At 43.7% G+C, this 25,032-nt stretch overlaps 3 protein-coding genes across 11 annotated transcripts in view; 2 read left to right on the top strand and 1 right to left on the bottom strand.

Moving 5' to 3' along the window:
- Positions 1-4,006, top strand: part of GRB7 (growth factor receptor bound protein 7) — a 78,351-nt gene extending 74,345 nt beyond the window's left edge. For all 7 annotated transcript variants that reach the window (XM_081168663.1, XM_081168664.1, XM_081168660.1 and 4 more), the window contains 2 exons: positions 1,167-1,260; positions 2,163-4,006. In XM_081168663.1, the coding sequence (XP_081024789.1) occupies positions 1,167-1,260; positions 2,163-2,309 (241 nt within the window). In that variant the 3' untranslated portion in view covers positions 2,310-4,006. The remainder of the gene's footprint in view (positions 1-1,166; positions 1,261-2,162) is intronic.
- IKZF3 (IKAROS family zinc finger 3) overlaps positions 3,373-25,032 on the bottom strand; it is a 92,209-nt gene continuing 70,549 nt past the window's right edge. For all 3 annotated transcript variants that reach the window (XM_081168680.1, XM_081168681.1, XM_081168682.1), the window contains one exon: positions 3,373-3,478. The gene's annotated coding sequence lies outside the window, so the exon portion shown is untranslated. The remainder of the gene's footprint in view (positions 3,479-25,032) is intronic.
- On the top strand, positions 4,162-21,221 carry LOC308572544 (retinol dehydrogenase 8-like). The gene is made up of 6 exons (XM_081168712.1): positions 4,162-4,723; positions 6,762-6,923; positions 15,825-16,004; positions 17,820-17,913; positions 18,963-19,146; positions 20,852-21,221. The coding sequence occupies exons 1-6, from the start codon at positions 4,627-4,629 to the stop codon at positions 21,089-21,091; spliced, it is 957 nt and encodes a 318-aa protein (XP_081024838.1). The 5' UTR covers positions 4,162-4,626; the 3' UTR covers positions 21,092-21,221.

Raw genomic sequence — 25,032 nt, 5'->3', positions numbered from 1 at the left:
ATGGAGTATTTCATAGGAAACAACAGGATAGCTGTGGGTTGTGGCTAACCTTGTGTTCACACCACTTCCCAAACCAGCCTTGGAGATGCGACCTTGCACCTTAGGGGAAGAGGAAACCGTCTTTCTAACTGCCCACCTGCCTGCTGCCTCTTCCAGTTCTTGAATGAATTGCAGTCATACCTCGGAAGTCGAACGGAATCTGTTCTGGAAATCTGTTCAACTTTGAAAACGTTTGGTAACCAAGGCGCGGCTTCCGATTGGCTGCAGGAAGCTCCTGCAGCCAATCAGAAGCCACAGAACCCGCATTGGATGTTCAAGTTCCAAAGAACGTTCGCAAACCGGAACACTCACTTCCGGGTGTGCGGCGTTTGGGAGCCAAAACCTTCGAGTCGCAAGGCGTTTGGGATCCAAGGTACGACTGTACGGTCGTTCATGATTTTGACTTCATGTAGTAATTCTCTTTCCTTGGTTATGGTTTATAACGGACTATAATCTACGAAGTCAGGCTTAACTGGCAAATAGATCACATTAGGGGTAGAGAACCTGCGACCCTCCCAAATGCTGTTGAACTCCCATCTATCCCAGCCAGAATGGCTGATGGTTGGCGATGATGTGAGTTGTAGTCCAACAACGTTTGGAGCACCACGAGGTTTGCATGGTTATAAAAATGGCGAATGAGCCGCAGGCTAAAGAGTTGGGCTTAATTTGAAATGAAACCATCTCCCTTCCTTCCTCCCCACTCACCCCCACATTAAGCACTGAGTAATACTGACTGTGTTTACTCCCAGGTAGGTGCAAATATACCTGCAGCCTTAGAGACTTGAAGGTCAGCTTTCTGGAGAGAGAGCCATTTGCCCACCACCATAATTACCCCTTCCTACCCTCAACCAACCCATGCAATCCAGATCATGCGCTCAGCAAGAGATATCTTGACAGCAATAGCTCCATATGACTCATGCAAGCCTGAAATCATTTTTTTTCAGGAGGTGGGGACCAGAACTGAGTGTTAGTGGTGTGATAGTCATGAGCATGGAGCCATGAAGATGATAGTGCGAGAGGACCACGGGGTTGGGCCTCGGCTCACATACTGCACTGCTTCCCCTTGTGGGCGGAGGAAGAGGCGCGAAGTGCCTTTAACAGCCTTCCTATTGTCTTGTCGATTGCAGGGTCTTCCTGCTGCGGGAGAGTCAGCGGAACCCCAAAGGTTTTGTCTTGTCCCTCTGCCACCTGCAGAAGGTGAAGCACTATCTTATCCTTCCGGTAAGTGGTCACATTAAAGAACGTACAAAGCTTGCCTTTACAACAGCTGCATTTGGACAGTCAAATCCTGGCTTAGGAAATGAACTAAGATCTGCACAAGCTCCTTGCACCTGCAGGCAGTCCGCTTTGCATGAGCTGGGAAACAGACTTAGAAGCTGGGGGAAGTTAAGTGTGCACAAGAGAGAGTGAGAAAGATATAGAGATGTCTTGAGTTTGAGGGAACGTGGTTACCAGATAGGCTTCAAAAGAATGAACATAATTAAGCAAACCAGCCTGGTATAAATTACAGGTAGGTAGCCGTGTTGGTCTGCCGTAGTCGAAACAAAACACTTCTGCATGCACACAAAAGCTTAGTTGGTTTCTAAGGTGCTACTGAAAGGATTTTTTTTTTATTTTGTTCAGCATAGTATAAGGCAGGAAAGACATCTCGGCAGTACCCCTTCCTGCCAGCAGTGGGAGAACTGAACAGTCACCCAGTCAGGAATCCTTTGGAGACCTGCACCTTTTCCAGCACTTTTGTTTTCCAAGCCAGCCTGGACCCTAATACTAGTTGTGGAGAGCAGGGGGCGGGGGGGGGGGTGGAACATGGCCCTGGCTTGCAGCACAGTTACTACTACTTTGTGTGCTTCCAAAAACTGAGCCCGGACTCCACTGCAGGCTTGCTTTACTCCAGGGGTAATCAACCTTTTTATACCTACCGCTCATTAATGCATCTTTCTTGATGGTAAAATTTCCTTACTGCCCACCAGTGCTCAGTGGAAGGAGGATTCAGCTTGTTCCATAGAACCCCCTACCGCCCACCTAGAATCCTGAAAAGCCCACTACTGGGCGGTAGGGACCAGGTTGACAAACCCTGCGCCTTCCCCTCTTGCCGGCGGCTCACTGTCTTTTATGGGTTTCAGAGCGAGGAAGACGGACACCTCTACTACACCATGGACGACGGCCAGACTCGCTTTGCTGACTTGATCCAGCTGGTGGAATTCCACCAGATCAACCGCGGCATCTTGCCTTGCAAGCTGAAGCACTACTGCACAAGCGTCGCCTTATGATAGGCTGTCTTCCCAAGCGGCCTTTCCCTGTGCCCCACAGATTGGCCACAGCCGGTGACAGGGAGAGGGGGTCTGGGGAGCAGGTCTTTTTTTGAACTCTGTACACCGGGATCGACTCCGAACTTTGAATTGCTCCTTAATAAACTTCAGCTGCTGCAAGCGACCCAATTCGAACCTTCCCATTCCACCACCACACCGTCATCGAAAGCCTCCGAATTTTGAGCAGACTCAAGGATGGATTCGAGGTCACGGCAATTGCACTTCACTTCTTAAGAGAACACGGCTCTGTCGGCGGGCGGCTTGTGCCATGAAAGGGAACGGGTGTCCGCCTGACCGCTGAGTGTCCCGCTCCACTACGGGGCTTTGTGTACATCTCTGATCCAGGGCTTGTTTTGGTACCGCACGCAAGAGATTTTGCTGCTGCTTCAGTCCTCCTGCCTCCTAATGTGTTCTCCTTTTCTGGGAGTTGCCTTTCAGGTTTGTTGTGGGTTTTGCATCGCTTCGAAAACCTGTTTGACCGGAGGCAACAGCAGGGGACAAAAGAAATATTGGATGCACACGCCACGGGAAGCGATGCCTCTTGCACGCTAACTTCCAGCTCTCTTTTAACAACAGCGACAGAGATTTGCCTGCCTCCAGCACTAGATTTTCTGGGAGCTCCCACACCTTTGTTAGGAAAATTTTCTCTTCTTTTCTCTGGTGCTTGGCATCACAGTTTATTTAAAGCGGCAATCTCCTCTTGGGATGCGGGGCCCATGGGCAGAAGGCTGGTGGAGAGTCAGGAGGGAATCCGGCGACAGTAGCTGAAGATGAAAAGGAAAAAGACCCTGAGATTAGAGCTTTATGTGCTACCAACTGAGCTGCCCCCCCTCCAGCTGTTTTCCAGGCAAAAACCAAGCCTGCACTGGAACTTTTTATAGCTCTACCAGATTAGAAGAGGCACACAGGATGGGTGGGTGGGTTATTGGCATCGCCCTGGAGGCTATCCTTTCCCAGGGATCTCTTCAGTCTGCAGTCCCAAGTGTCTTTCCGCACAGAAAAGCAGAGGAACACAGATTTGAAGTTGCTTGGTTCTAGTCCTAGCTGCTCCCCCCACTCGAACACACAGGGATATTCCTTTCAGCACTCTCTCCGGACACCCAATTCTGAATACATTTAAACCCAAAGATCTCGCCACACAGACACACACACACCCCGCCAGCATTCTTATTGGATATTTGGTGCAATATGGCCAATACCACTGTGCTATAATCCCCGGCTCTCATCCTCTCAAGCTGCTGGGTTTTGTCGTGAGTTGGCTTGTGCTATTGCATCTAAGCATCACAGGCAAGGAATCGAGGTAGGAATAATTGGTTTTCTCCCCTTACATGAAAGGGTTTTTTAAAAACACCCTGGGATGGGGAGGAGGAGAAGCAGGAAGGCTCTGCCACTAATGTCGTGCAAATCTATAAGGCCAGTATCTACTGTGATGAGTTGTGTATATATATATAAGTGATGATAATAAATTGTATTTTTTTCCCATACATTTTTTTTGATTTTGTACACAAGATCAGTTGTGAGAAAAGAACAAGCTAAGAACAGCCAATTAAATGAATAGCAGAGATCACCCTGTAAAGAATCAACAGATTATTTTATCTCTTTATTTATCTAAGACACACAAAACTTCTTACTCATAAATAAAAGTTTATGTTTGATAACTTCTTGTTTCCCTATCCTTAACAGCCCTTGAGGCAGGAATGAGCGTGAAGCCAACGCCGGGCTTCCTCCGTTTTTGTTACTGATATATCAGTTTTGCCTCTCAGTGCTACTCTTTGGGCCTCTCTAGATACTGAACCACCCAGATACCATCACATAAAAAAGAGAGAGACTGCGTCAGAAAGGAGTGTCACTGTTGATTTCCTCCAGCCCAGCACCATGGCATTGGTTACACTTGAAATTTCGATATGGGGATACTAAAAGCAAAGCATGCTGGGTGATGCTTCTCGCAAGGCACTCTGGGCAATGTCATTTCCCTGTTCGCATACCGTGTGCCAAGTCTCGTGGTTTTGTTTGTGCATCACGAGTGGTCGGCCCTGGAAGTGATTAGGCAGGATTTGCCATGCAAATCCATTTGGGATTTAGCAATGGCCAGGAGATTAAGGCCTTGGGAGTTGGCCAATTAGCTGTCCTTTTTTAAGACCCTTGAAGAGGGACCCACTGAGGAAGATGTGACGCCAAATCGCAGAGCTGCCAGAAGCCCACAGCCTTCTCTATAGGAGTCAGAGAAGCCACTGCCTGGTCTCTGGAGGCTACCTCTGCCTCCTCAGCACAAGCCACCATGGCTCCCAAAGTTGTATTGATAACAGGATGCTCATCTGGTATTGGGCTGGCATTGGCTGTGAAACTAGCACAGGACAAGCAGAGGAGGTTCAAAGGTGAGCTTCTTTAAACAGTGTTTTGTGAAACAACATTTTTTAAAAAAATGTGTACAATATAGTTGATTTTTTTCCTCTCTGCCTAGTTTCCTTTTAATCTGATGCAGCTACACAAAATGACATGATCAGGTTGTTTGCTTTTCCAATTTCTTTCCTGTTGGATTCGCTTCTAAGTTTCCAGCATTTAGCATGGGTGGTGGTGGTGTAGAGAGCCCTTTGCTAGCCTGGATGAGGGCATTCAGGGCACCTATCTTATCTTCAACTTCTTACCCTCCCTTCACCATGACGTCCCAGGGTGGGTAAGAAGAGAACAATTACGCAATTTGAAAGCAAATACTTAATGCAACACCAAAACGACAATTTAAAATAGAGCGAAAAGGTAAATTCAAAATTAAATGCATAATTCTGTTTAATTATTTATACCCATAGTTTCCAGCATGTTGATCCAATGAACTTGCCATGGATATAAGAAATAGTTACCTGAAGGCTGTAACATGCCCTGTACCCCTGAGGCAGGACCATCTCTTAACATCCTGTTTAGGGAAGTTTTTAATGTTTGATGTTTTATCGTGTTTTTAATATTCTGTTGGGAGCTGCCCAGAGTAGCTGGGGAAACTCAGCCAAATGGGTGGGATATAAATAATATATTATTATTATTATTATTATTATTATTATTATTATTATTATTATTATGACTGCACAGTGCTGAGCTTCCAACTCTGGTTTTGAGTGTTTCCTAGAATTAGTGTGTTATCAAACAAATGCAGGGATCATTAGTAGTCTGGCTGCGAGCTTTTAAATTAGCTGCTGATTGTATTGTAGTAGCTTTTAAATTTGATTCTGGTGATGCATCACCTTACAGCTGCTAAAGAATTGAAATCTGTCGATTTTGTCTACTGCCTTCTATTCTCTAGCTCCAGTTTTAATTGGAAACTCAGACTTAAACTACATCTAAAAAAACACACACCGAACCTCTGGTGTTTTCCTGTTCAGCCATTTTGAAAACCTGCACTTCCAGGATTTAAATTTGGAACTGTGGTTTAGGGTTGCCAACTTGAACACCAGGAAAAGGGGGGGATGGGGACAAGCCTGCCATTGTGCCCTTAAGAGCAGCACGATACACTGAAATTAGCAGGTGAACTATATCATAACATAGAAATAAACATTATCCCTCAGTTGAAGGCTTTAGGCCACACTGTTGCTGATAATAATAATAATAATAATAATAATAATAATAATAATAATTATTATTATTATTATTATTATTATTATTATTATTATTATTATTATTATTATTTATACCCCGCCCATCTGGCTGAGTTTTCCCAGCCACTCTGGGTGGCTCCCAATCAAGTGTTAAAAACAATACAGCATTAAATATTAAAAACTTCCCTAATCAGGGCTGCCTTCAGATGTCTTTTAAAGCTAAGATAGCTGCTTATTTCCTTGACATCTGGTGGGAGGATGTTCCAAAGGGCGGACGCCACTACCAAGAAGGCCCTCTGTCTGGTTCCCTGTAACCTCGAAATGAGGGAACCGCCAGAAGGCCCTTGGCGCTGGACCTCAGTGTCTGGGCTGAACGATGGGGGTGGAGACGCTCCTTCAGGTATACAGGACTGAGGCCATTTAGGGCTTTAAAGGTCAGCACCAACACTCTGAATTGTGCTCAGAAACATATTGGGAGCCAATGTAGGTCTTTCAAGACCGGTGTTATGTGGTCTCGGTGGCCGCTCCCAGTCACCAGTCCAGCTGCCGCATTCTGGATTAATTGCAGTTTTCGGGTCACCTTCAAAGGTAGCCCCACGTAGAGCATATTGCAGTAGTCCAAGCGGGAGATAACTAGAGCACAGCTCCTGCAGACAGTTTAAAAGTTGGCAACTTAGGTTGGGTACTTTGGAAATTAAAAAAATGTCCTTTATAGCCCCAGCTATGAGGGTTTGACAATTTGGGCAAGGTGGAATGTAAAAGCTTTGGTCTCAAAGTCGGAGTGGAACTGAGGATGGTTTGGGACTGAGTGACGAAAGCTCCTGTGTTCCAGTGATTGCCACAATGAGGAATGTGGCCAAGAAGGAGAAGCTGGAAACCGCTGCAGGGGCTGCTCTCAACAAGACGCTGGAGATCAAACAGCTGGATGTCTGCGACGAGAAATCCATCCGCAGCTGCATCAACAGCATCCCCCAACGGCATATTGACATCCTCAGTGAGTATCCAAAAGGTTTGCTGCATTATCTGTCACCCGGAGTAAGGATTGTGTTAGAAGGAGGTGCGCAGTGAATCAGAACCCCAGCCCCACCAAAAATAAGTGTGGGCTCTCTCTTTTTCCTTTCTTTTTAACCCAGAAGGAATACTTGGGGTGAGGTAGCAGCAACGGCAGTAAGATGATGGGGATGGAAGAACTTGCTTGGGACTTCCCTAGATGTTTACACTGTGCACGTGTATGCTAATTCCTACACACACCCAGTGGTGGACCTACATTTTTGGGGCCCCAAAGCTTGAACGGTTATGGGGCCCCTTCACAACCAGCAACGAAGTCTGGGTAACCACTGTTATGTTATCTTCTTCAAAGGGTTTGTTCCGCGACACATCACCACGAATTCTCCATGAGTTTGCGTTTTTGGTATCCGCTTATGAACTCATTTTTATTCCTCTAGGATTTTGACCACTTTTTAAAAAGTGGTGGTGGAGAATACATTAGCCACAGCAGAACAGCCAACTTACCGCAACACTCCGCATTGACATCATTTGTGTTACTGACTCTCAAACTTTGAGATTGTTGAAATACATATGGCGGACTTCCGGTTCAGCGCGTCTCCAGCTCAGGCGGGGATTTCTTCCTTGCGGAGGATCCTGAGCTTCCCGGAGAAAATAGGGGTTCCACAGGGCGCCGTGGTCCCCTGAAAAGTGTCTGGAGGGTGTCCAGACACACAGGTTCCCGCAGAGCCACAACGCGGACCTCCCGGCCGTCAGGTAACTCCGTTTGCGGAGCGAAGAGTACGGCGGGGGGAGAAGCGGGCGGAGGGAAACCATGGCTGTCTCCGGGTAAGGCGAAGCCCCGTGCCTGTAGGAGAAGTGCTTGAATTCTCAAAAAGAAGAAACCCGAGCCTGAAAGGAAAGAAAGAACTTGGATACTATCAAAGGAAAGGCTGGGTAAATAAGGAAGCCGAAATGAGCACAACTCTTACCTAGAATCATTACGAATGCAAGGAATAGACAAAGCGGAGAGAAATGTGAGTGACGCTAGCGGACAAAGTTCTTCTCTCCCTTCTAACTTTCTTTCTTTGCACGGAGGGATACTAAATAACCAATAGAAAAAGGAATTTAGAGGGAGAGCAAAGAGGCAATACTTTGCTACTTTTGGCTACTTCTCAGCCCTCCTGGGGACGGGGAAAGGAGCTGGAACTGAATCTCACTTGGGAAGTTTTGCACAACAGAGGTCTCCATTTCGTGAAAGTTTGGTCTCCATTTCGTGAGTTTGGTCTCCATTATAAGTTCTACGAATTACCAGCGAAAGGAGAAAGGGGATATCTTCTTTGTCAAGTTTGAATCTCCACCCTTGAGAACTTCAGTCAAGTTTAATAACTTTATAAAAGCCATTGTCTGTTGGGGATAGAACTAAAAAACTAAAAAAAGGAATTGTGGAGAAAATAAAAGAGAAGCTGTTCCTTTGCTGTTTCCTTTCTTTTTGCCGCTCCTCCATTAACTGGCTGTTAGACCCCTGGTGGACGGGTGAGAAATTATAATAGACGCCTTCTCCTCTCTTCTTTTTGTTTTGTTTTTTTTTGGCAGCTGGGAATTTTCGGGATTTAGCCCAATTGAGGGCAAGAAGATTAAGAAGTGGACCCAAAATAATTAATGGAATAGATAATTTCATAAGGAATAGCCCATTTGGGGGCAGGAAGAACCGAGCCGCTTGCTTATTAGAGCTAAAATAATGAAGTCTCTGGAAGGACTATAAATTATATATATATATTTTCCTTTTTCTTTTCTTTTTTCTTTTCTTTTTTTTTCTTTTCTCTCCCTTGACCTCCCTAGGTCCCTCGTTTGGATTGGTGGATTATTATATTTGGTGAAGTAGACTAATTGGTGATAACAAGAGGAGAAAAGGAGAATACCAAATCCTTATTTAATTCTATCTAAGACTACTCAACACATGCTACTATAAACTTATTAGTATATCTTTAAGGAATTGGAAGGTACTGATAGGCTTGTTACTGCCAGATATTGCTTTAAGTTTTGAAAAATATTGAAAAATTGTAAAATTGATTGCTGCGCCTCGACTGGGGAAGGTTAATTTTAAACATCGGAATAGGTTGTTGGCGTAACAAGATATATTTGTACAAAATGTCTCATGTACCAAAGAAAGGCGGGAACGGGGGGACACCAGTGGAAAGGAAGGGGTCCAAGCAAGAAACAGATTTTAGAGCTGAAATACTAAAGATGTTCGCAGAGATTAGACAAAGTGAAAAAAATCTGGAAACAAAAATTGAACAGGTAGATGCTAAGATTGGAAAAATGGATAAGAAAATAGATGAAACCGTTAGTGAACTGAAAGGACAAATTAAAGAGGTATCCAAAAGAACTCAAGTGTTAGAAGAAGGAATGAAAAGGACAAAATTGGAAATGAAGGAGTTAAAGCGTGAGGATGATAAAATTAGAGTAGGACTTCTAGAAACTAACAAAACACAAGAGGAAATGTGGGATGCGATCTCCATGAATGAACTTCGACAGCGGGAAGTTAATTTAAGATTCAGGGGGGTACCAGAGCATCAAGGTGAGAATATCAGGCAAAAACTGATAATAGAACTAGCACAATGGTTGGAGTTTCAAGTAGAGGAGATGGCGAGTACAATACAGAATGCCTTTAGATTAAAAGTGAAGACGACGAAGGCAAGGAAATTTCCAGGGGATTGTCTTATAGCTTTCAAAGATAGAGACATAAGGAGCATGGTGCTTCAAAAAAATAGAGAGAAAAGATTATGTATTGATGGTAGCTACATAGTCATCTTTAAAGATATACCAATTAGACTGTTGAAACGGAGAGACCCCTATAAGCCACTGGCACAAATCCTTAAAAAAAACAATATAGAATTCAAATGGGAGTTCCCGGAAGGAATTTCATTCACTTATAAAAATAAGAGACATAGATTAACTAGCCCAGAAGAAATAGGTAAATTTCAAAGGAAGTATAAAGAGTTGTTAACGGAAGAGGAAGAAGAGGTCAGGGGGGCAGTGGGAGGCGTGGAGGTAAAAGGACTGAAAGATATGGAGGAGAGGAGGAAGGTGGGGGGAGGACTAGAGGAGGAGGGGGAAGAGGAGGAGGGGGAGGGAGGAGAGGAAGAAGAGGAAGAATTAAAAGAAAATTAACCAAAGAAAAAGATACTCCTAGAAATTAAAAAAAAAAAAAGAGCAATATGGCATTAAAATTATGGAATTGGAATATAAATGGGCTGAATGATAAAAAAAAAAGGAATAAGGTGGAACAATTCCTAAGGAAAAAAAATTTAGATATTATATGCCTACAAGAAACACACGTGGCAAAAAGACATAGGAGAGTTTTAATAAATAGAAGACTTGGAAACGAATTCATATCTTCAGACAAAGGAAAGAAAAGAGGAGTAATCCTATATATAAAAAACAAAATAGAAGCCCACCAAATCTTTAAGGACGAAGAAGGAAGAATTATTGCTGTTCAAATTAATTGGCAAGGTGAAAAAATAATAATTGTTGGAATCTATGCACCTAACGGGAATAAAGCTGACTTTTTTAAGAACCTGGAGGAAAAATTGATGGAATATGTGGATCAAAAAATAATTATGATGGGAGACATGAATGGGGTGGTCTCAATTGAAATGGATAGACTGAGGGAGAGTGGATCAAAAGAAGGTAAATTACCTAAATCATTTTTCGAAATGATCCAAAACTGTAATTTGATAGATATATGGAGATTAAGACACCCACAGGAGAAACAATTTACATATCATTCAGAACCAAACCAATCTATGTCGAGAATTGATCAAGTTTGGATCTCGAACGAGCTAACCTTAAGAATCCTCCAGGTAGAAATAGAACCAAGAGTAATTTCAGACCATAGCCCGATTAAACTGGAGATTAAAGGCTTCGAAGAAAGAACGTTTAGATGGAGGATGAATGATAGCCTTTTTGATGATCATAAATTTGTACAACAGGCACAGAAGAAAATGAAGGAATACTTTATGGATAACTGTAACAAAGGTACAAAAATGAGCATAGTTTGGGATGCAAGCAAGGCAGTGATGCGTGGACTGTATATACAACAAAATTCAATTAAAAGGAAGAATAGAGAGAAAGGAAAGAAAGAAATCTTAAAACAAATTATGGAATATGAGCAAAAATTAATTGAAAATCCGAACAATATGAAAGTTAGACAAAGTATCAAGGCCTTGCAAACTCAGTTTGCTATGATAATAAACAAGGAGGTGGAATGGAACATTAAAAGATTAAGACAAAAGGATTTTGAATTTGCAAATAAATCAGGAAAATGGTTGGCTTGGCAGACTAAGAAAAGGAAAGAACAAAGTATAATAAATAAAATTAGAGTGAAGGATGAGGAGATAACTAGCCCTAAAGGTATTAGGAAAGGATTTTTGGACTTTTACAGTCAATTGTATAGGAAGAAAGAAAAGAATAATATTAGGAAAATAGAGAGATATCTAAAAGAGAAAAAGGTGCAAAAGATTCCAATAGAAACAAGAGATAGGCTGAACGCCCCGATAGATGAAGAGGAAATTAAGGTGGTTATATCAGAGCTGAAAAATGGGAAGGCCCCAGGACCGGACGGCTTTACAGCAAGGTACTACAAAGAATTGAAATTAACTTTGATAACACCGTTGAAAGAAACAATGAATAATATTTTAAAGGAGAGGGAGATCCCAGAGACTTGGAAGGAAGCGTATATAACTTTCATTCCAAAAGAAGGTGTGGATTTAACACAAGTAAAGAATTATAGACCAATTTCTTTGCTAAATACCGATTATAAAATTTTTTCAGGAATAATAGCAAAGAGACTGAAAAAGGTTTTGCAAGGAATTATTCATGAAGATCAAACAGGTTTTCTCCCACGAAGACAGATGAGAGATAATGTGAGAAATATAATAAATATCTTGGAGTACCTGACAGCTAGTAATGAGAGAAGAGCAATGCTAATGTTTGTTGATGCCGAAAAGGCGTTCGACAATATATCATGGGACTTTATGTTAAAAAATATGGAATACATGGAGATGGGGAACGAGCTCTTTAATGGAATAAGGGCAATATATACGGAACAAAGGGCAAAACTGTTAGTAAACAATGTGATAACAGAAGAAATTAAAATATCAAAAGGCACTAGACAGGGATGCCCACTCTCGCCATTGCTGTTCATCATGGTTCTGGAGATTCTCCTGAATTCAATTAGAGAAAATAAAAAGATAAGGGGGGTGAGGTTAGGCCGTAATGAATACAAAGTCAGAGCCTTTGCGGACGATTTGGTTATAATGGTGGAGGACCCGATAGATAATGCAACTGAGGTGATAGAGGAAATTGAAAAATTTGGTGAGGTGGCTGGGTTTATGTTAAATAGGGGAAAGACAAAGATCTTAACAAAAAATATGGATCCAACAATGCGGGAGAGGTTACAACAACAAACAGGTATCGAAATTGTTAAAAAGGTTAAATACTTGGGTATTTGGATAACAACCAAAAATATCGACCTATTTCAAAACAATTATGTACCGGTATGGCATGGAATCAAGAAAGACTTGGAGAGTTGGGGAAGGTTAAAACTATCCTTCTGGGGCAGAATAGCAATGATCAAAATGAACGTGTTGCCAAAAATGATATTCTTATTTCAGATGATCCCAGTATTAAGAGGAGTGAAGATCTTTAAGGAATGGCAAAGATTGATATCAAGATACATCTGGCAGGGCAAAAAACCAAGAATTAAATATAAATTGTTGACGGATGTAAAGGAAAGAGGAGGATTTGCCCTGCCAGACTTGAGGTTGTATTACGAGGCATCATGTCTTTGCTGGGTGAAAGAATGGATAAAACTGAAAGACACAAAACTATTGGACTTAGAAGGATTTGATAATAGATCCGGGTGGCACGTGTATTTATGGGAAGAGAAAAAAAAGGGCCACAAATCATTTGGAAATCATATTTTCCGGAAATCGCTAATTGAAGTATGGGATAGATATAAAAATATATTAGAAAGGGGGGTCCCACATTGGCTTTCTCCAGTAGAGGCCATGGCAATTAAGAAAATCAATATGGAGAGTAATTGGGCAACGTATGGGGATTTGGTCATGAAAGAAGGCGATAAATGGAGAATAAAACCATATGAGCAAGTAAAAGAACACGTCAATGTTTGGTGGCAACATCTTCAGATAAGTGATATGTTTAAAAAGGAGATAAAAGATCGAAGATATAATGAAAAAGACTCAAAATTTCAAATAGAAATTATTAATAATGATTACAAGATAATATCTAAAATGTACAAAATTTTACTGGAATGGCAAACGATGGATGAAGAGGTGAAAGAGGTGATGATTCACTGGGCAAGGGATCTGGGGTATAGTATAGAGTTAGAGGAATGGCAAAAAATATGGGTTGAAAATTTGAACTTCACGGCATGTATCACGTTGAAAGAAAACACTATGAAGATGGTATACAGATGGTATATGACACCGGTGAGGCTTGCAAAAATGTACAAAACTTGTAATAAATGTTGGAAGTGCAAAGAGAAGGAGGGCACATTTATGCACATGTGGTGTGAATGCAAAAAGGTAAAGGGGTTTTGGGAAATAATATATAGTGAGTTAAAGAAAATATTGAAGTATAACTTTGTAAAGAGACCAGAGTCTTTTTTGCTGGGAATAACTAGAAATGCAATAAATAAGAGGGACAAAAAACTTTTCCAATATGCAATAACGGCAGCGAGAACCCTGCTGGCTCAAAGATGGAAACAAGAAGAGACACCAACTTTGGAGGAATGGAGAGCAAAGTTAACGGATTATGCGGAACTGGACAAATTAACGGGAAAGATCAGATATCAAAAAGACCATAAGTTTTTGGAGGACTGGGGAAAATTTAGGGAGTATTTGGAAACTCTATGTGAGGATCATACAACGCTAGTGTGTTTTAAAGAAGCTTTGTGAAACAAATCAGAAATATTGCAAGAAAGAAAATGTAGATAGCAAATTTATTTAAAGGTGATATAATAATTAAGAAATGCGTAGGTAGAGGAATAATCACGGAAGATTACTAGGGGAATTGTGGGAGGTCCAATAAGTGAACTATGTGATGTGCAGATTGAATGTTTGGAGATTATAAGGGAAAACCTTTAATAAAAAATATTTGGAAAAAAAAAAAGAAATACATACGGCAAAACATTAGTCCATTTTTGTGAGACTCAAATTGGGTGACTCAGTTTGGGTCTACTAATTTGGGACTTGGGGACTCAAGTCATTTCTGGGGGCCCTGAGAGATCCACAAGATTCCAGATTGGTTCTTAGTAGAGCCTCTCGCAAGTCTGGGACTGTGATTAAATAAAAAGAAGAAGACATTGCGTGTCAGATTATTGTGATCTGTGTAGGTCAAGAATGTTAACCAGAGATGGGTGGCAGTAGGGATAAATAGAGTAGTGTAGAGGGGATTGTCCTCTGAAAAATTATGGAACAATGGGGTCCAATGTGACCATTTTGCCTACACTCCTTAGTCCCATATTGTGCTGTGCCAATCTAAAGCCTTCCGGATTGGATTAGGAATTTACTAGAACAACACTCAAGCCAAGGGTTGCTTAGGTCCTTGGCAAAAGATCACAGTTGTGCAGGGTAATAATGCTCACTCTCTGTGGGTAGAAACAGACATTCAGAAACCACACAGTAGCTGCTTAAAAATTTGCAGTAAGGTGGTGTGCATGTGCAGTTATCACTTGAGACTGAAGAATCAAGGAGTGACTCTCGTCACTGGACGACCGCAGGTCAAACAACCCCCAACAGAATGCTCATTTTACCAGATGCAATGTCATCTTTGCTACTGCTGTTCCCCACCTCACCCCAAATAAAACCTCGGCATTCCAGAAATGGAAAGGCAATTCTGGAATCTTGTCTGGTGGGATAGAGTGTGGGTGAAGAAAGGGTTAACCATTCCCCTGCCCCCCTGAAGCTGCCCTGCTCCCATCACGTCTCTTTGGTAGAAAAGCAGCCAAATTTCCCAGAAAAGTGTGCCCGCACCCTTAGATAGAGTGAGGTAACTGAATTTAGGTATCATAAAAGGCCAGTAAATGGTTAGCTGTTACATTTTTACTAGCATGGTAAGTTACTTGCATGACCCTGATGGGATTTTCCACCTCAGCTGTCCAAAAATAACTTGAGCAGTTTTAGGTATTCTGCACAGTGACTTGGGGAGGCGGAGGGGAGCAGCACCACTTTCTGATTGCCTCAGGCAACAAAATGTCTTGAGTGGCCATTCCCAGACATGCAGCTGACAACAAACACACAGCTCTGGCCTAATGTGAGCCAGTGTGGTGTAGTGGTTAAGAGCAGTAGATTCAGAATCTGGGGAACCAGGTTCGCTTCCCTGCTCCTCCACATGCAGCTGCTGGGTGACCTTGGGCCAGTCACACTTCTCTGAAGTCTCTCAGCCTCACTCACCTCACAGAGTGTTTGTTGTGGGGGAGGAAGGGAAAGGAGATTGTGAGCCACTTTGAGACTCCTTAGGGTAGTGATAAAGCGGGATATCAAATCCAAACTCTTCTTCTTCTCTTCTAATATCTTGTGAAACGCCAACTGGATTACCTGTCTGCATCTCCACAGTTACACACTTGTCGTTTAATGTGGCAATCATCTAGTCGTCAGTGTGAAGCAGTTCTCAGTTTCCCCAAGAGTCTGAGAACATGGGAAGGGGCTGGAATGGGGTAACATTGGCTCTACCATTGGGCTAGAGTGGGAATGGGGAAACGGCAGCCCTTCAAATGTTGCTGGACTCCAACTCCCTCAGCCCCAGTTTGTTTCCAATGTTCCCTTCCTCTCACTGAACACCAAGGGTGGGGCTCACAATAAGATCTTTTGTCTGCCTGTTGCAGTCAACAACGCTGGCATAGGTCTTATTGGTCCCATCGAGTGCCAGACCATCGAAGAGATGAAGGCCATCATGGAGACCAACTTCTTTGGCGTGGTGAGGATGATTAAGGAGGTCCTCCCTGACATGAAGAAAAGGCGGAGTGGCCACATTGTGGTCATCAGCAGTGTCATGGGTTTGCAAGGTAAGGTTGTTGTTTTCTTGGCTAGGTCTTCATTCACACAAGCTTTTTTCAGCTTTGTTTGCAAGCCCAGATTTTAAGAAGCAATTTCCTTTCTGTGTGGATAGTGCATTATGCAGCTTAGCCCACCAGGTGGCACTGAGCTGATTTGCATCTGGGTGAAGTCAGGAGTTCCCTGTGTCTGTTTTCTTCCTATGAAGAGAGACAATAAGGTATTTTTTTGCCAAATTTCTGACTGGTGCATCTTCCTCTAAGTCTTCCATGTCACCTGCTTCCTGTGACTCAACCTCTATGCCTTCCTTACTTATTTATAAGTAAGCTCTTTATACGCTGCCCTCTCAATTAAATACCATTAATATATTTAAAAGAAGAAGACGCAATACAGAATAACTATTACAATGGCTGGCTACTGCATTCATAAGAACATTGCCTACTAAGCTAAATCAGTCAAAGGGTACATATAGGCACTTTCCCATCTCCTGGGAAACAAACAAACAGCAAAACATGATGGCCATGGCCATGGCTGTTTGTCACCAGTATCTGATGTTTTGAGGGAGGCCACCTCCAGAGACATTTTCATGATGGATAAGGCTCTGTTCTGCTTCCACGGTCGGAGGCAATATATCTCTGAATGCCAGAGACTGAGAATCACTGGTGAGGAGAGGGTAGCTGGGTGGGTCTTTCCTCGGAGGCAGTGGACTCTTGTGATGTTCTCTGAACAGAGGCTCCCTTTAGATTAGGATCAATAGCCACTGACAGACCTAGCCTCTTAATCAATCGTCTAGATCCGGCTTCCTCAACCTCAGCCGTCCAGATGTTTTGAGACTACAATTCCTATCATCCCTAACCCCTGGTTCTGCTAGCTAGGGATCATGGGAGTTGTAGGCCAAAAACATCTGGAGGGCTGAGTTTGAGGAAGCCTAATCTAGATCTTTTTCTTAGCAAGCTAAGGCTTTGTTTGCACATGTGCAGCAGAATGAGGTGGGTAAATCCCAAGGGGGCAGAAGGACAGACTCAAATTTTGAATATTTTCTCATCTAAAATAAAAACCAGAAACAAAAACAAAAAACCCCTGCAAGTAAATAGCTAGCACATATGGGGAATTTTTATTCCAGCCCATTTTGCCATGCCAGTTTTCACTTGCAGGGAGGAGTGTGTGTGAGAGAGAAACCTTCAAAATGTGGCTTATTCACTTGCTGTCTGGAGTGCCAAACACTTTAGCTGCACATAAACTCCATCTGAAAGTAGCAAAAAAGGATCAGGGTGGCTGGTGTAGGGGACTTTTAAGCAGATAACAGGTCTTTTTTTTTCTTGTTTAAGTTAAGATTTTATAGTACAGTGTTACCTTGGGATAAGAACTTAATTCGTTCTGGAGGTCCGTTCTTAACCTGAAACTGTTCTTAACCTGAGGTACCACTTGTGCTAATGGGGCCTCCCGCTGCCGCTGTGCCACCAGCGCGCGATTTCTGTTCTCATCCTGAGGTAAAGTTCTTAACCTGAGGTACTATTTCTGGGTTAGCAGATTCTGTAACCTGAAGTGTCTGTAACCGGAGGTACCACTGTACCCTGTATAGTACGCATGCCCCCTCTCTCTGTATATGTTTGTGTATGTACACACACACACCTCCATTGTAACTTGTGTAACTGTCATTTTATATTGAAATGTTGCCTGAAAGTTGTCAAAGCCAGTGGCTCATACAATAAATCTGATGCCTGAATAAACGAGGACATAATTAATTTTGTTTCACTTGGCCATCAGAATGGTCTACCTGCAGGATTTGTCCATGTCCAGCCTCTTGCTAATCTCTTCTTTTTCAGGCATCGTGTTCAACGACATCTACACAGCTTCCAAATTTGCCATTGAGGGCTTCTGCGAAAGCCTTATCATCCAGGCACTCAAGTTCAATATCTTGTGAGTAGCTAATCAGCAAGTGATGCTTTTAGACCCCTTCTCCTCCCCTGCCATGACTATACAGTTAGGGTTGCCTTCTTTTGCATTTCTGGCAAGTCTCCTTTGGTTTCGACAGCTGCAAAAGTGGAAGGAGTTCAACAGGGGTAGCCTTTTCCAGTTGAAAGAGTCTAGTGAACGGAAGAGCTTCACTTCATGAATTTCTGGCAGGGGGGAAAAGTGGTCACTTTAAATAATGGGGAATAGTTCACAGGATAAAACAGCTGGTGGTGGTCAGACGAAATTTACTCTGATCAGATCAGAGTTAGCATCTCCCTTTGGGTAGTTTAGCTCTTCAGGAGGTGTAAGTGGGGAAACAGGGAGAATTCAAGTTGATTTAGTGCTCATTTGTCTCAAAGGGTGACAACCTCACCACACATTTAAAGCAGTACTATACCGCTTTAAGCATTCATGGCTTCCCACCCCCAAAGAATTCTGGGAACTGTAGTTTATTAAGTGCGCTGAGATCCCTATTCCCCTCATGAAACTGTAATTCTATTAATTCTGTGGGGGTTCCCTTTGGACTCTCTTCCCTTCCCTTCCCTTCCCTTCCCTTCCCTTCCCTTCCCTTCCCTTTTGCTAGCAGGCCATGCTGAATCCAGCCAGCTTTTTTAAGAATCACAAATGGGAACTAAGGCATGTGGGGGGCTACATAAATAAAGGATTTTGAACAGTGTATATTTAGGGTTGGCATTCTCCCCCCCCCCCCCAATATAGCTTCCAAATTAGCCGCTTTTTCAGTCATGGTTCGCTACAGTCATACCCAGAATAGACAGGGTGACTGAGGTTAGTCATCTGTATTGATCTGAATGGGCTTACTCTGCGTATGACAGTTGGATCGAGCGCAGCCGTTTCTCACTGCCACTTCCACTCCCTCCAACAATTGCTCATAACCCGACTTGGCCTCTTCTGTGCCTCTGGAACGTGGTGGCTCCCTTCCTCACGGCCACAAGCACCAGAAAAGAATGCCTGGCTTAAGGATGAACCTTACATATTGTGTGCTTGGCTTGTAGTGTCAGTTTGATAGAGCCTGGCCCAGTCGTGACCGAGTTTGAGATGAAGGTCTATGAAGATGCAGAAAAAGCTGACTACTCCCAGACGGATACCGAGACGGCAGAAATATTCACCAATGTCTACCTGAAAAATTCCAAGGCCATCTTCTCCAGTTTGGGCCAGACCCCTGAAGATGTAGCTGAGGTGGGGGAAAAAACTAATGTCTTCTTTATGTGTGACAAGGGCTGCCATTATTATTATTATCATTTGCAGGAATTTCTATGCTGCTCAACACACAAAATTCCAGATCACCGCACATTATAGGATTGGAAAGCACTTGTAGGACCAAGCATAGGGGGAAAACAGCACAGCATCTTCAGTAGAATGGACAACCTGCCTGGTTCACACCACAGGCAAAGTCTGTGAGAATATAAAAGCTTTAAGCCCATGTCTAAAGCAATCATTCTGAAGCTTGCCCCCCCCCGACATTGTTAGACTACAACTCCCATAGCTCCTGACCACTGGCCCTGCTAGCTAGGGATGATGGGAGTTGTAGTTGTTAGGCTATCCCTGTCCAGGTAGGGGTGCCACTGAGGCCACCCGAGCCTCAAGCAGCAGCAGTGCATCCAAAATTACCCCCAAACTGCATACGCGCTCCTTCAGAAGGAATGTAACCCCATTGAAAGCAGGCAGCCTCCCATCCAACTGGTTAGATGCAAATCTAATGTTGCTCAAGAATTCAAAGAAACAAAACAGCAACAATGCAGTATTGAACACAACAGTCTGCCATCTTGATTCAAGTTGTATCCAAACACGGGTGGAAACCTGCTCCTTGATCACAGGAGCAATCTTGCAAAATTTGGTTAAGGTATCCGAACACATACAGAACAGACAAACAACTTTCCAAAATATATAGCGGATGTGGTCAACTGATTAATCGTAAGAGTTTTAGTAGGTTCCATTGATTAATCAACTAAGGCTGGATCTACACTGACCTTTTTAATGTTATTATAACGATATTAGATATATAGTTCTAAAACGTCACAGAGCATACTGGCAAATAAAAAATGCTCCTTACCTTGTTTTTCCCTGTAACAACAGAGTTTCTCTATTGCATGTTCCTGGTTGCTCAGCAGCTCTCTCTGGTGCTGGTGTCAAATAATAATAATAATAATAATTTCATTCCCCACCCATCTGGCTGGATTTCTCCAGCCACTCTGGGCAGCTCCCAACAGAATTGATGATGATGTTGATGATGATGATAATAATAATAATAATAATAATAATAATAATAATAATAATAATAATGTGATAAAACATCAGACATGAAAAGCTTCCCTAAACAGGGCTGCCTTCAAATATCTTCTAAAAGTTAGATAGTTGTTTATTTCCTTGACATCTGATGGGAGGGCATTCCACAGGGCAGGCACCACTACCGAGAAGGCCCTCTGCCTGGTTCCCTGTAACCTCACTTCTCACAGGGAGGGAACCGTCAGAAGGCCCTCGGAGCTGGACCTCAGTGTCTGGGCTAAACGATGGAGGTGGAGACGCTCCTTCAGGTACTAACATTACAAGCATTATGAAAATCATTCCTTAACGTTATAAACGATGAGTGTAGATCCGCCCTATGATTCCTTTAACCGAGTGAGTAGCCACAACCAGCAGCCACACACATCTAAAATTAGAGGCCTCCTTTTCTGGCACCTCAGATTTCAGCGATCTCTCAATAAATAGGCATCAGAAGAGCAAAATAAATCCTTGTGAGGCTGGGGGGTTGGGTTACCATTGTGAGGGAGGATGGGCTTTGGAGTGCAACCACATCTGCAGAGCCACAGGTTTCCCAGCTCTGCCTTTGTGTGGATGTCCTCTGGCATTTATTTACGTGGGTGTCCTGTGTTTCCCTCCACAGCACACCCTGAAGGTCATCACCACGGCCAAGCCGCCCTTCCGCCACCAGACCAACGCCATCTACACGCCCATGACGGCTCTCAAGCACGCCGACCCCACCGGGGCCTTGATGACCGACTCGTTCTACAAGATGGTCTTCAAATACGATACCCTCTTGCACGTCAGCCTGAAGGCCATTCGGCTGATCCGCTGGCAAGCCCAGAAAATGAGGCAAGGAGCCAGGCTGTTGGGCTTCAGATGAGGAGGCCCTTCAGAGGCCGGAGAGAGAGAGACTGGGGAACGGAAGATCCCAAAACAGATTCACTTCTCTTTTTACCAAACTTTCTGTTTGCACATTTGAAACACTTTAAAACTCTCAATTCTATTCTCACGACTTCTGACTAGGCTTTTTGTTTTTTGTAATTCACACCCTGGAGCCCTGCTTTGTGTTTATTTGCATGCTTTAACCCCCGTTCTCCCTTTGAATTGCCCCATAGATGAGGTTGAGAGGCCCCTGTTCATTTAGAAGCTGAGTAGGAGGAGCAGCAGCAGCCGCCAGGAAGGCATGGCCCTGAGCAGTCCCAGGATAGCAAACCAGTTGGAAATCTGTGAACTGGTCTCACCTTTTAGGACAAAGAGCAGCAGTGCAAAAAAAACCCAAAAAAACAAATAAAGGCTGAACTGCGCAATATGTTAAATACAAGTGGCTTGCAGCCACATGGGGGGATTAGAGAAATTAATCCCAGGCAAGGGGGGGGGGAATTGCCATCTAGATTCGAGGTTTAACCCTCCCCTCCCCTGGTGTGATTCTGACAAAAATCCTCTCTCCCCGCCCCCTCCTTGCTACAATTAGCAATAGCAACGAAAAAAGAGGTTTCCTTGCTGCTCTTTTTGTTTGTTTGTGGTAAATGTGATAGCAGTAAAAAGAAGAAGAAAAGAAATAGCCTACCCTGTGTGGACTGGAAAAGCATAATTCACACACCTCCCACAGATGTGAATTTCACCTTTATAGAGGAGGCTAGTTTCTACATGCACTCGGGCATCCCTCTCTTACCTTCCTTGCTGGGAAGCAAGAGAGTTCAATGACACATTTCAGCCAGGCAAAAACACTCGAGGATGGCACAAAGAAGCAGGGCTGGTGAGGGGGTGTGGTCTAGGGAAGGGGCGTGGCCTGGGGAGAACACTGAGGGTCAGATGCAGGGGTCTGGAGGCCTGCATTTGACCTCCCACAACCACTCCTGCTTGGGAGGAACAGAAAGGTGGTTGGGGAGAGAAGGAAGGGACCACGGAGGTGCTGCAGGGAAAAACCAATTTATTACATCTCTGAAAGACATGCCCTCCAACATGAAAATAGGGGCCTCCCATTCCAAAATGGGATAATTTTACTATTTATACCCCACACATTTTACTGGGTTGCCCCAGCCACTCTGGGCAGCTTCCAACATACAGTGGTACCTCGGGTTAAGTACTTAATTCGTTCTGGAGGTCCGTTCTTAACCTGAAACTGTTCTTAACCTGGAGCACTACTTTAGCTCCTGCTGCTGCCGTGCCGCAGGAGCACAATTTCTGTTCTCATCCTGAGGCAAAGTTCTTAACCCGAGGTACTATTTCTGGGTTAGCGGAGTCTGTAACCTGAAGCGTCTGTAACCTGAAGCATATGTGACCCGAGGTACCACTGTATATAAAAACATAATAAAACAGTAAACATTTTTTAAAAAAACCTTCCCTATTACAGGATTGCCTTCAGATGGCTCAGGGGTTGTATAACTCCATACCCTCCAACACTTCTCCAATGAAAATAGGGACATCCTAAGGAAAAGCGGGACATTCTGGGATCAAATCAGAAACCAGGATGGCTTCTCTAAATCAGGGACGTCCCTGGAAAATAGGGGCACTTGGAGGGTCTGCAAAAGAGTGAAGCCCCAAGTGATTGACTCTACCATCCAGAAGCAGCAATAACACAATCGGAAGGAGCTCCTCCCCTCTCCATCTCAACCTTTACAAGTTTTTGCCGCTGCAAAGAGAAGATGCACCTGTGGCACAAATGGCCACTGACTATCCATTCTGGCTCTGTGTGCGCCCGCGTTTCGGGGCTGTCTCTCTCATCACTACCCCAAATGCTCTGGCTAGGATCCGCTGTGGTGTTGAGGCAGGGCACCCCTGTGTGTATGTGTGTACCCACCCAGATCCATCCCTTTTTGAGCTCACAGAGGCGCTTGGCACACACCTTGGCAGTTGGGAAGAAACCAGCCCAAGGAAAAGTCCGTTTGTGAATCCTGTGGAGAGTAGGGATGGGTAAATTTTGCCAATTTCGGATTCTCATGTTTTCTACTCTAAGGTTCAGTTCTCTCCCTTTTCCTCATCAGTTTATGATTTATAGGGAACTGAAACCAAAAGTGACAGATTCGTGTGTCCCTATCCACAGTATACTTTGGAAACACTCTGTTTTTTTCAATGGTACCACAGTGGGGTAACTTCAGTCTCTGAAGAAGAAGAAGAGTTTGGATTTGATATCCTGCTTTATCACTACCCAAAGGAGCCTCAAAGCAGTTAACAATCTCCTTTTCCTTCCTCCCCCACAACAAACACTCGGTGAAGTGAGTGAGGCTGAGAGACTTCAGAGAAGTGTGACTGGCCCAAAGTCACCCAGCAGCTGCATGTGGAGGAGCGGGGAAGCGAACCCCTTTCACCAGATTACGAGTCTACCACTCTTAACCATTGCACCACACTGGCTCTGGTCTTCAAGGTCTGATGGGAGGGCTCTTTAAATGGTCATATGACTTCCAACACACACTGGGCCATTAGGGCGAATGGGAGCCTGCCCCACCAACCTCAAGCCCATCCTCAGCCAGCCGGCTAGCCCTCCCCCCTGCCTGCCTTCTTACTTTCACCCAGTCAGGGATTGGCTCTTCCTGTCACCTGTTCTAGACCCACCTTCCGTTGGCCTCTCTGCCTTCCTACCTACCAATTGCAATGGGCACCAGTCGTCACTGCCTTCTTCAAAATGTGGCAAGCCAACTGTCATCCTCCTGTCATTCTGCTGAGTGGGGCTCTGGCCTCCCGCCCCAAAGTCTTACCTCATGGTACCACCCATTCTTTATCCTTTAGCATTTGAGAGTTCTGAATCAAGGTTTACTTTTTGGTTGTTTTCTGGTTGTTGTTGCTCCTAACAGTTTTTAAATCACACACAAACACAATGAAAAACCATGGCAAGGTTGCCCTTGTGTGCTGCCCCTTTCTCCTCAATCTCTCTCCTTGCCCTCTTTCCCTAATCACCCTCAAACAGCCCTCAAAATATGTAATAGCAGAAGTTGAATAAAGAATCCTTTCTGGAAATAATAAAAAGGAACAATGTAAACATACCAGTATGTTTCCAAGCACAATTCAAAGTGTTGGTGCTGACCTTTAAAGCCCTAAACAGCCTTGGCCCAGTATACCTGAAGGAGCGTCTCCACCCCCATTGTTCAGCATGAACACTGAGGTCCAGCTCCGAGGGCCTTCTGGCAGTTTCTTAATTGTGAGAAGTAAAGTTACAGGGAACCAAGCAGAGGGCCTTCTCGGTGGTGGCACCCGCCCATCAGATGTCAAGGAAATAAAGAACTATACAACTTTTAGAAAACATCTGAAGGCAGCCCTGTATATGGGATTTTTTTTAATGTTTGACATTTAATTATTTATTGGGAGGGCCAGTCAGATGGGCAAGGTACAAATAAAATTATTATTATTATTCAGGAACAAACAAGTGCTTCTCCAGTTGGTATGCAGCAGTCTGAGTGAATTTCCATACACAATGCACACAGAGCAGCTGTAATAGTTTAGTGATAACAAGAACCCTGGAAGTAGAAGGAAACCCCAGTGGTGGGTCATTGGGTACAGGAGGACTAGACTTCTGCAAGATAAATCAATTCTCCTGGAAACTCAAACCTGAGAACCTCTGCTTCTAGATTATCAGTTGCCCTGTTTGCTGATTATAATGTCTCTCTGTGTGAGAGAGATGACACCTAGCGGCCCATGCAAGTATTTCACTTCTTGACTTTTTGCCAAGAGACCTATTCTGCAAAATGATAACAGCGGATTTGATTATGATGATTCGATCATTTGACATAGAACTCTTGCAGAGCACATAGGGGGGATGGGAAGGGAGGAGAAGGAGGAAGAAGAATTCAGAAGATTTTTGTTTTGTTTTTGCTCCACATCCTCTGG

The sequence above is a fragment of the Podarcis bocagei genome, assembly GCF_964188305.1.
Source record: "Podarcis bocagei genome assembly, chromosome: 13".
NCBI lineage: Eukaryota > Metazoa > Chordata > Lepidosauria > Squamata > Lacertidae > Podarcis > Podarcis bocagei.
The sequence above is the reverse complement of the archived record's forward strand: the minus strand, read 5'-3'. Positions and strand labels throughout refer to the sequence as shown.

What these genes read in the sequence shown, in the direction of transcription:
- LOC308572544 (XM_081168712.1), top strand. Translation starts at nt 4,627, where the DNA reads ATGGCTCCCAAAGTTGTATTGATAACAGGATGCTCATCTGGTATTGGG. An exon ending in ACGGCATATTGACATCCTCA is followed by an intron (nt 6,924 to 15,824) that starts GTGAGTATCCAA and finishes TGCCTGTTGCAG; the next exon opens with TCAACAACGCTGGCATAGGT. An exon ending in CCCCTGAAGATGTAGCTGAG is followed by an intron (nt 19,147 to 20,851) that starts GTGGGGGAAAAA and finishes TTCCCTCCACAG; the next exon opens with CACACCCTGAAGGTCATCAC.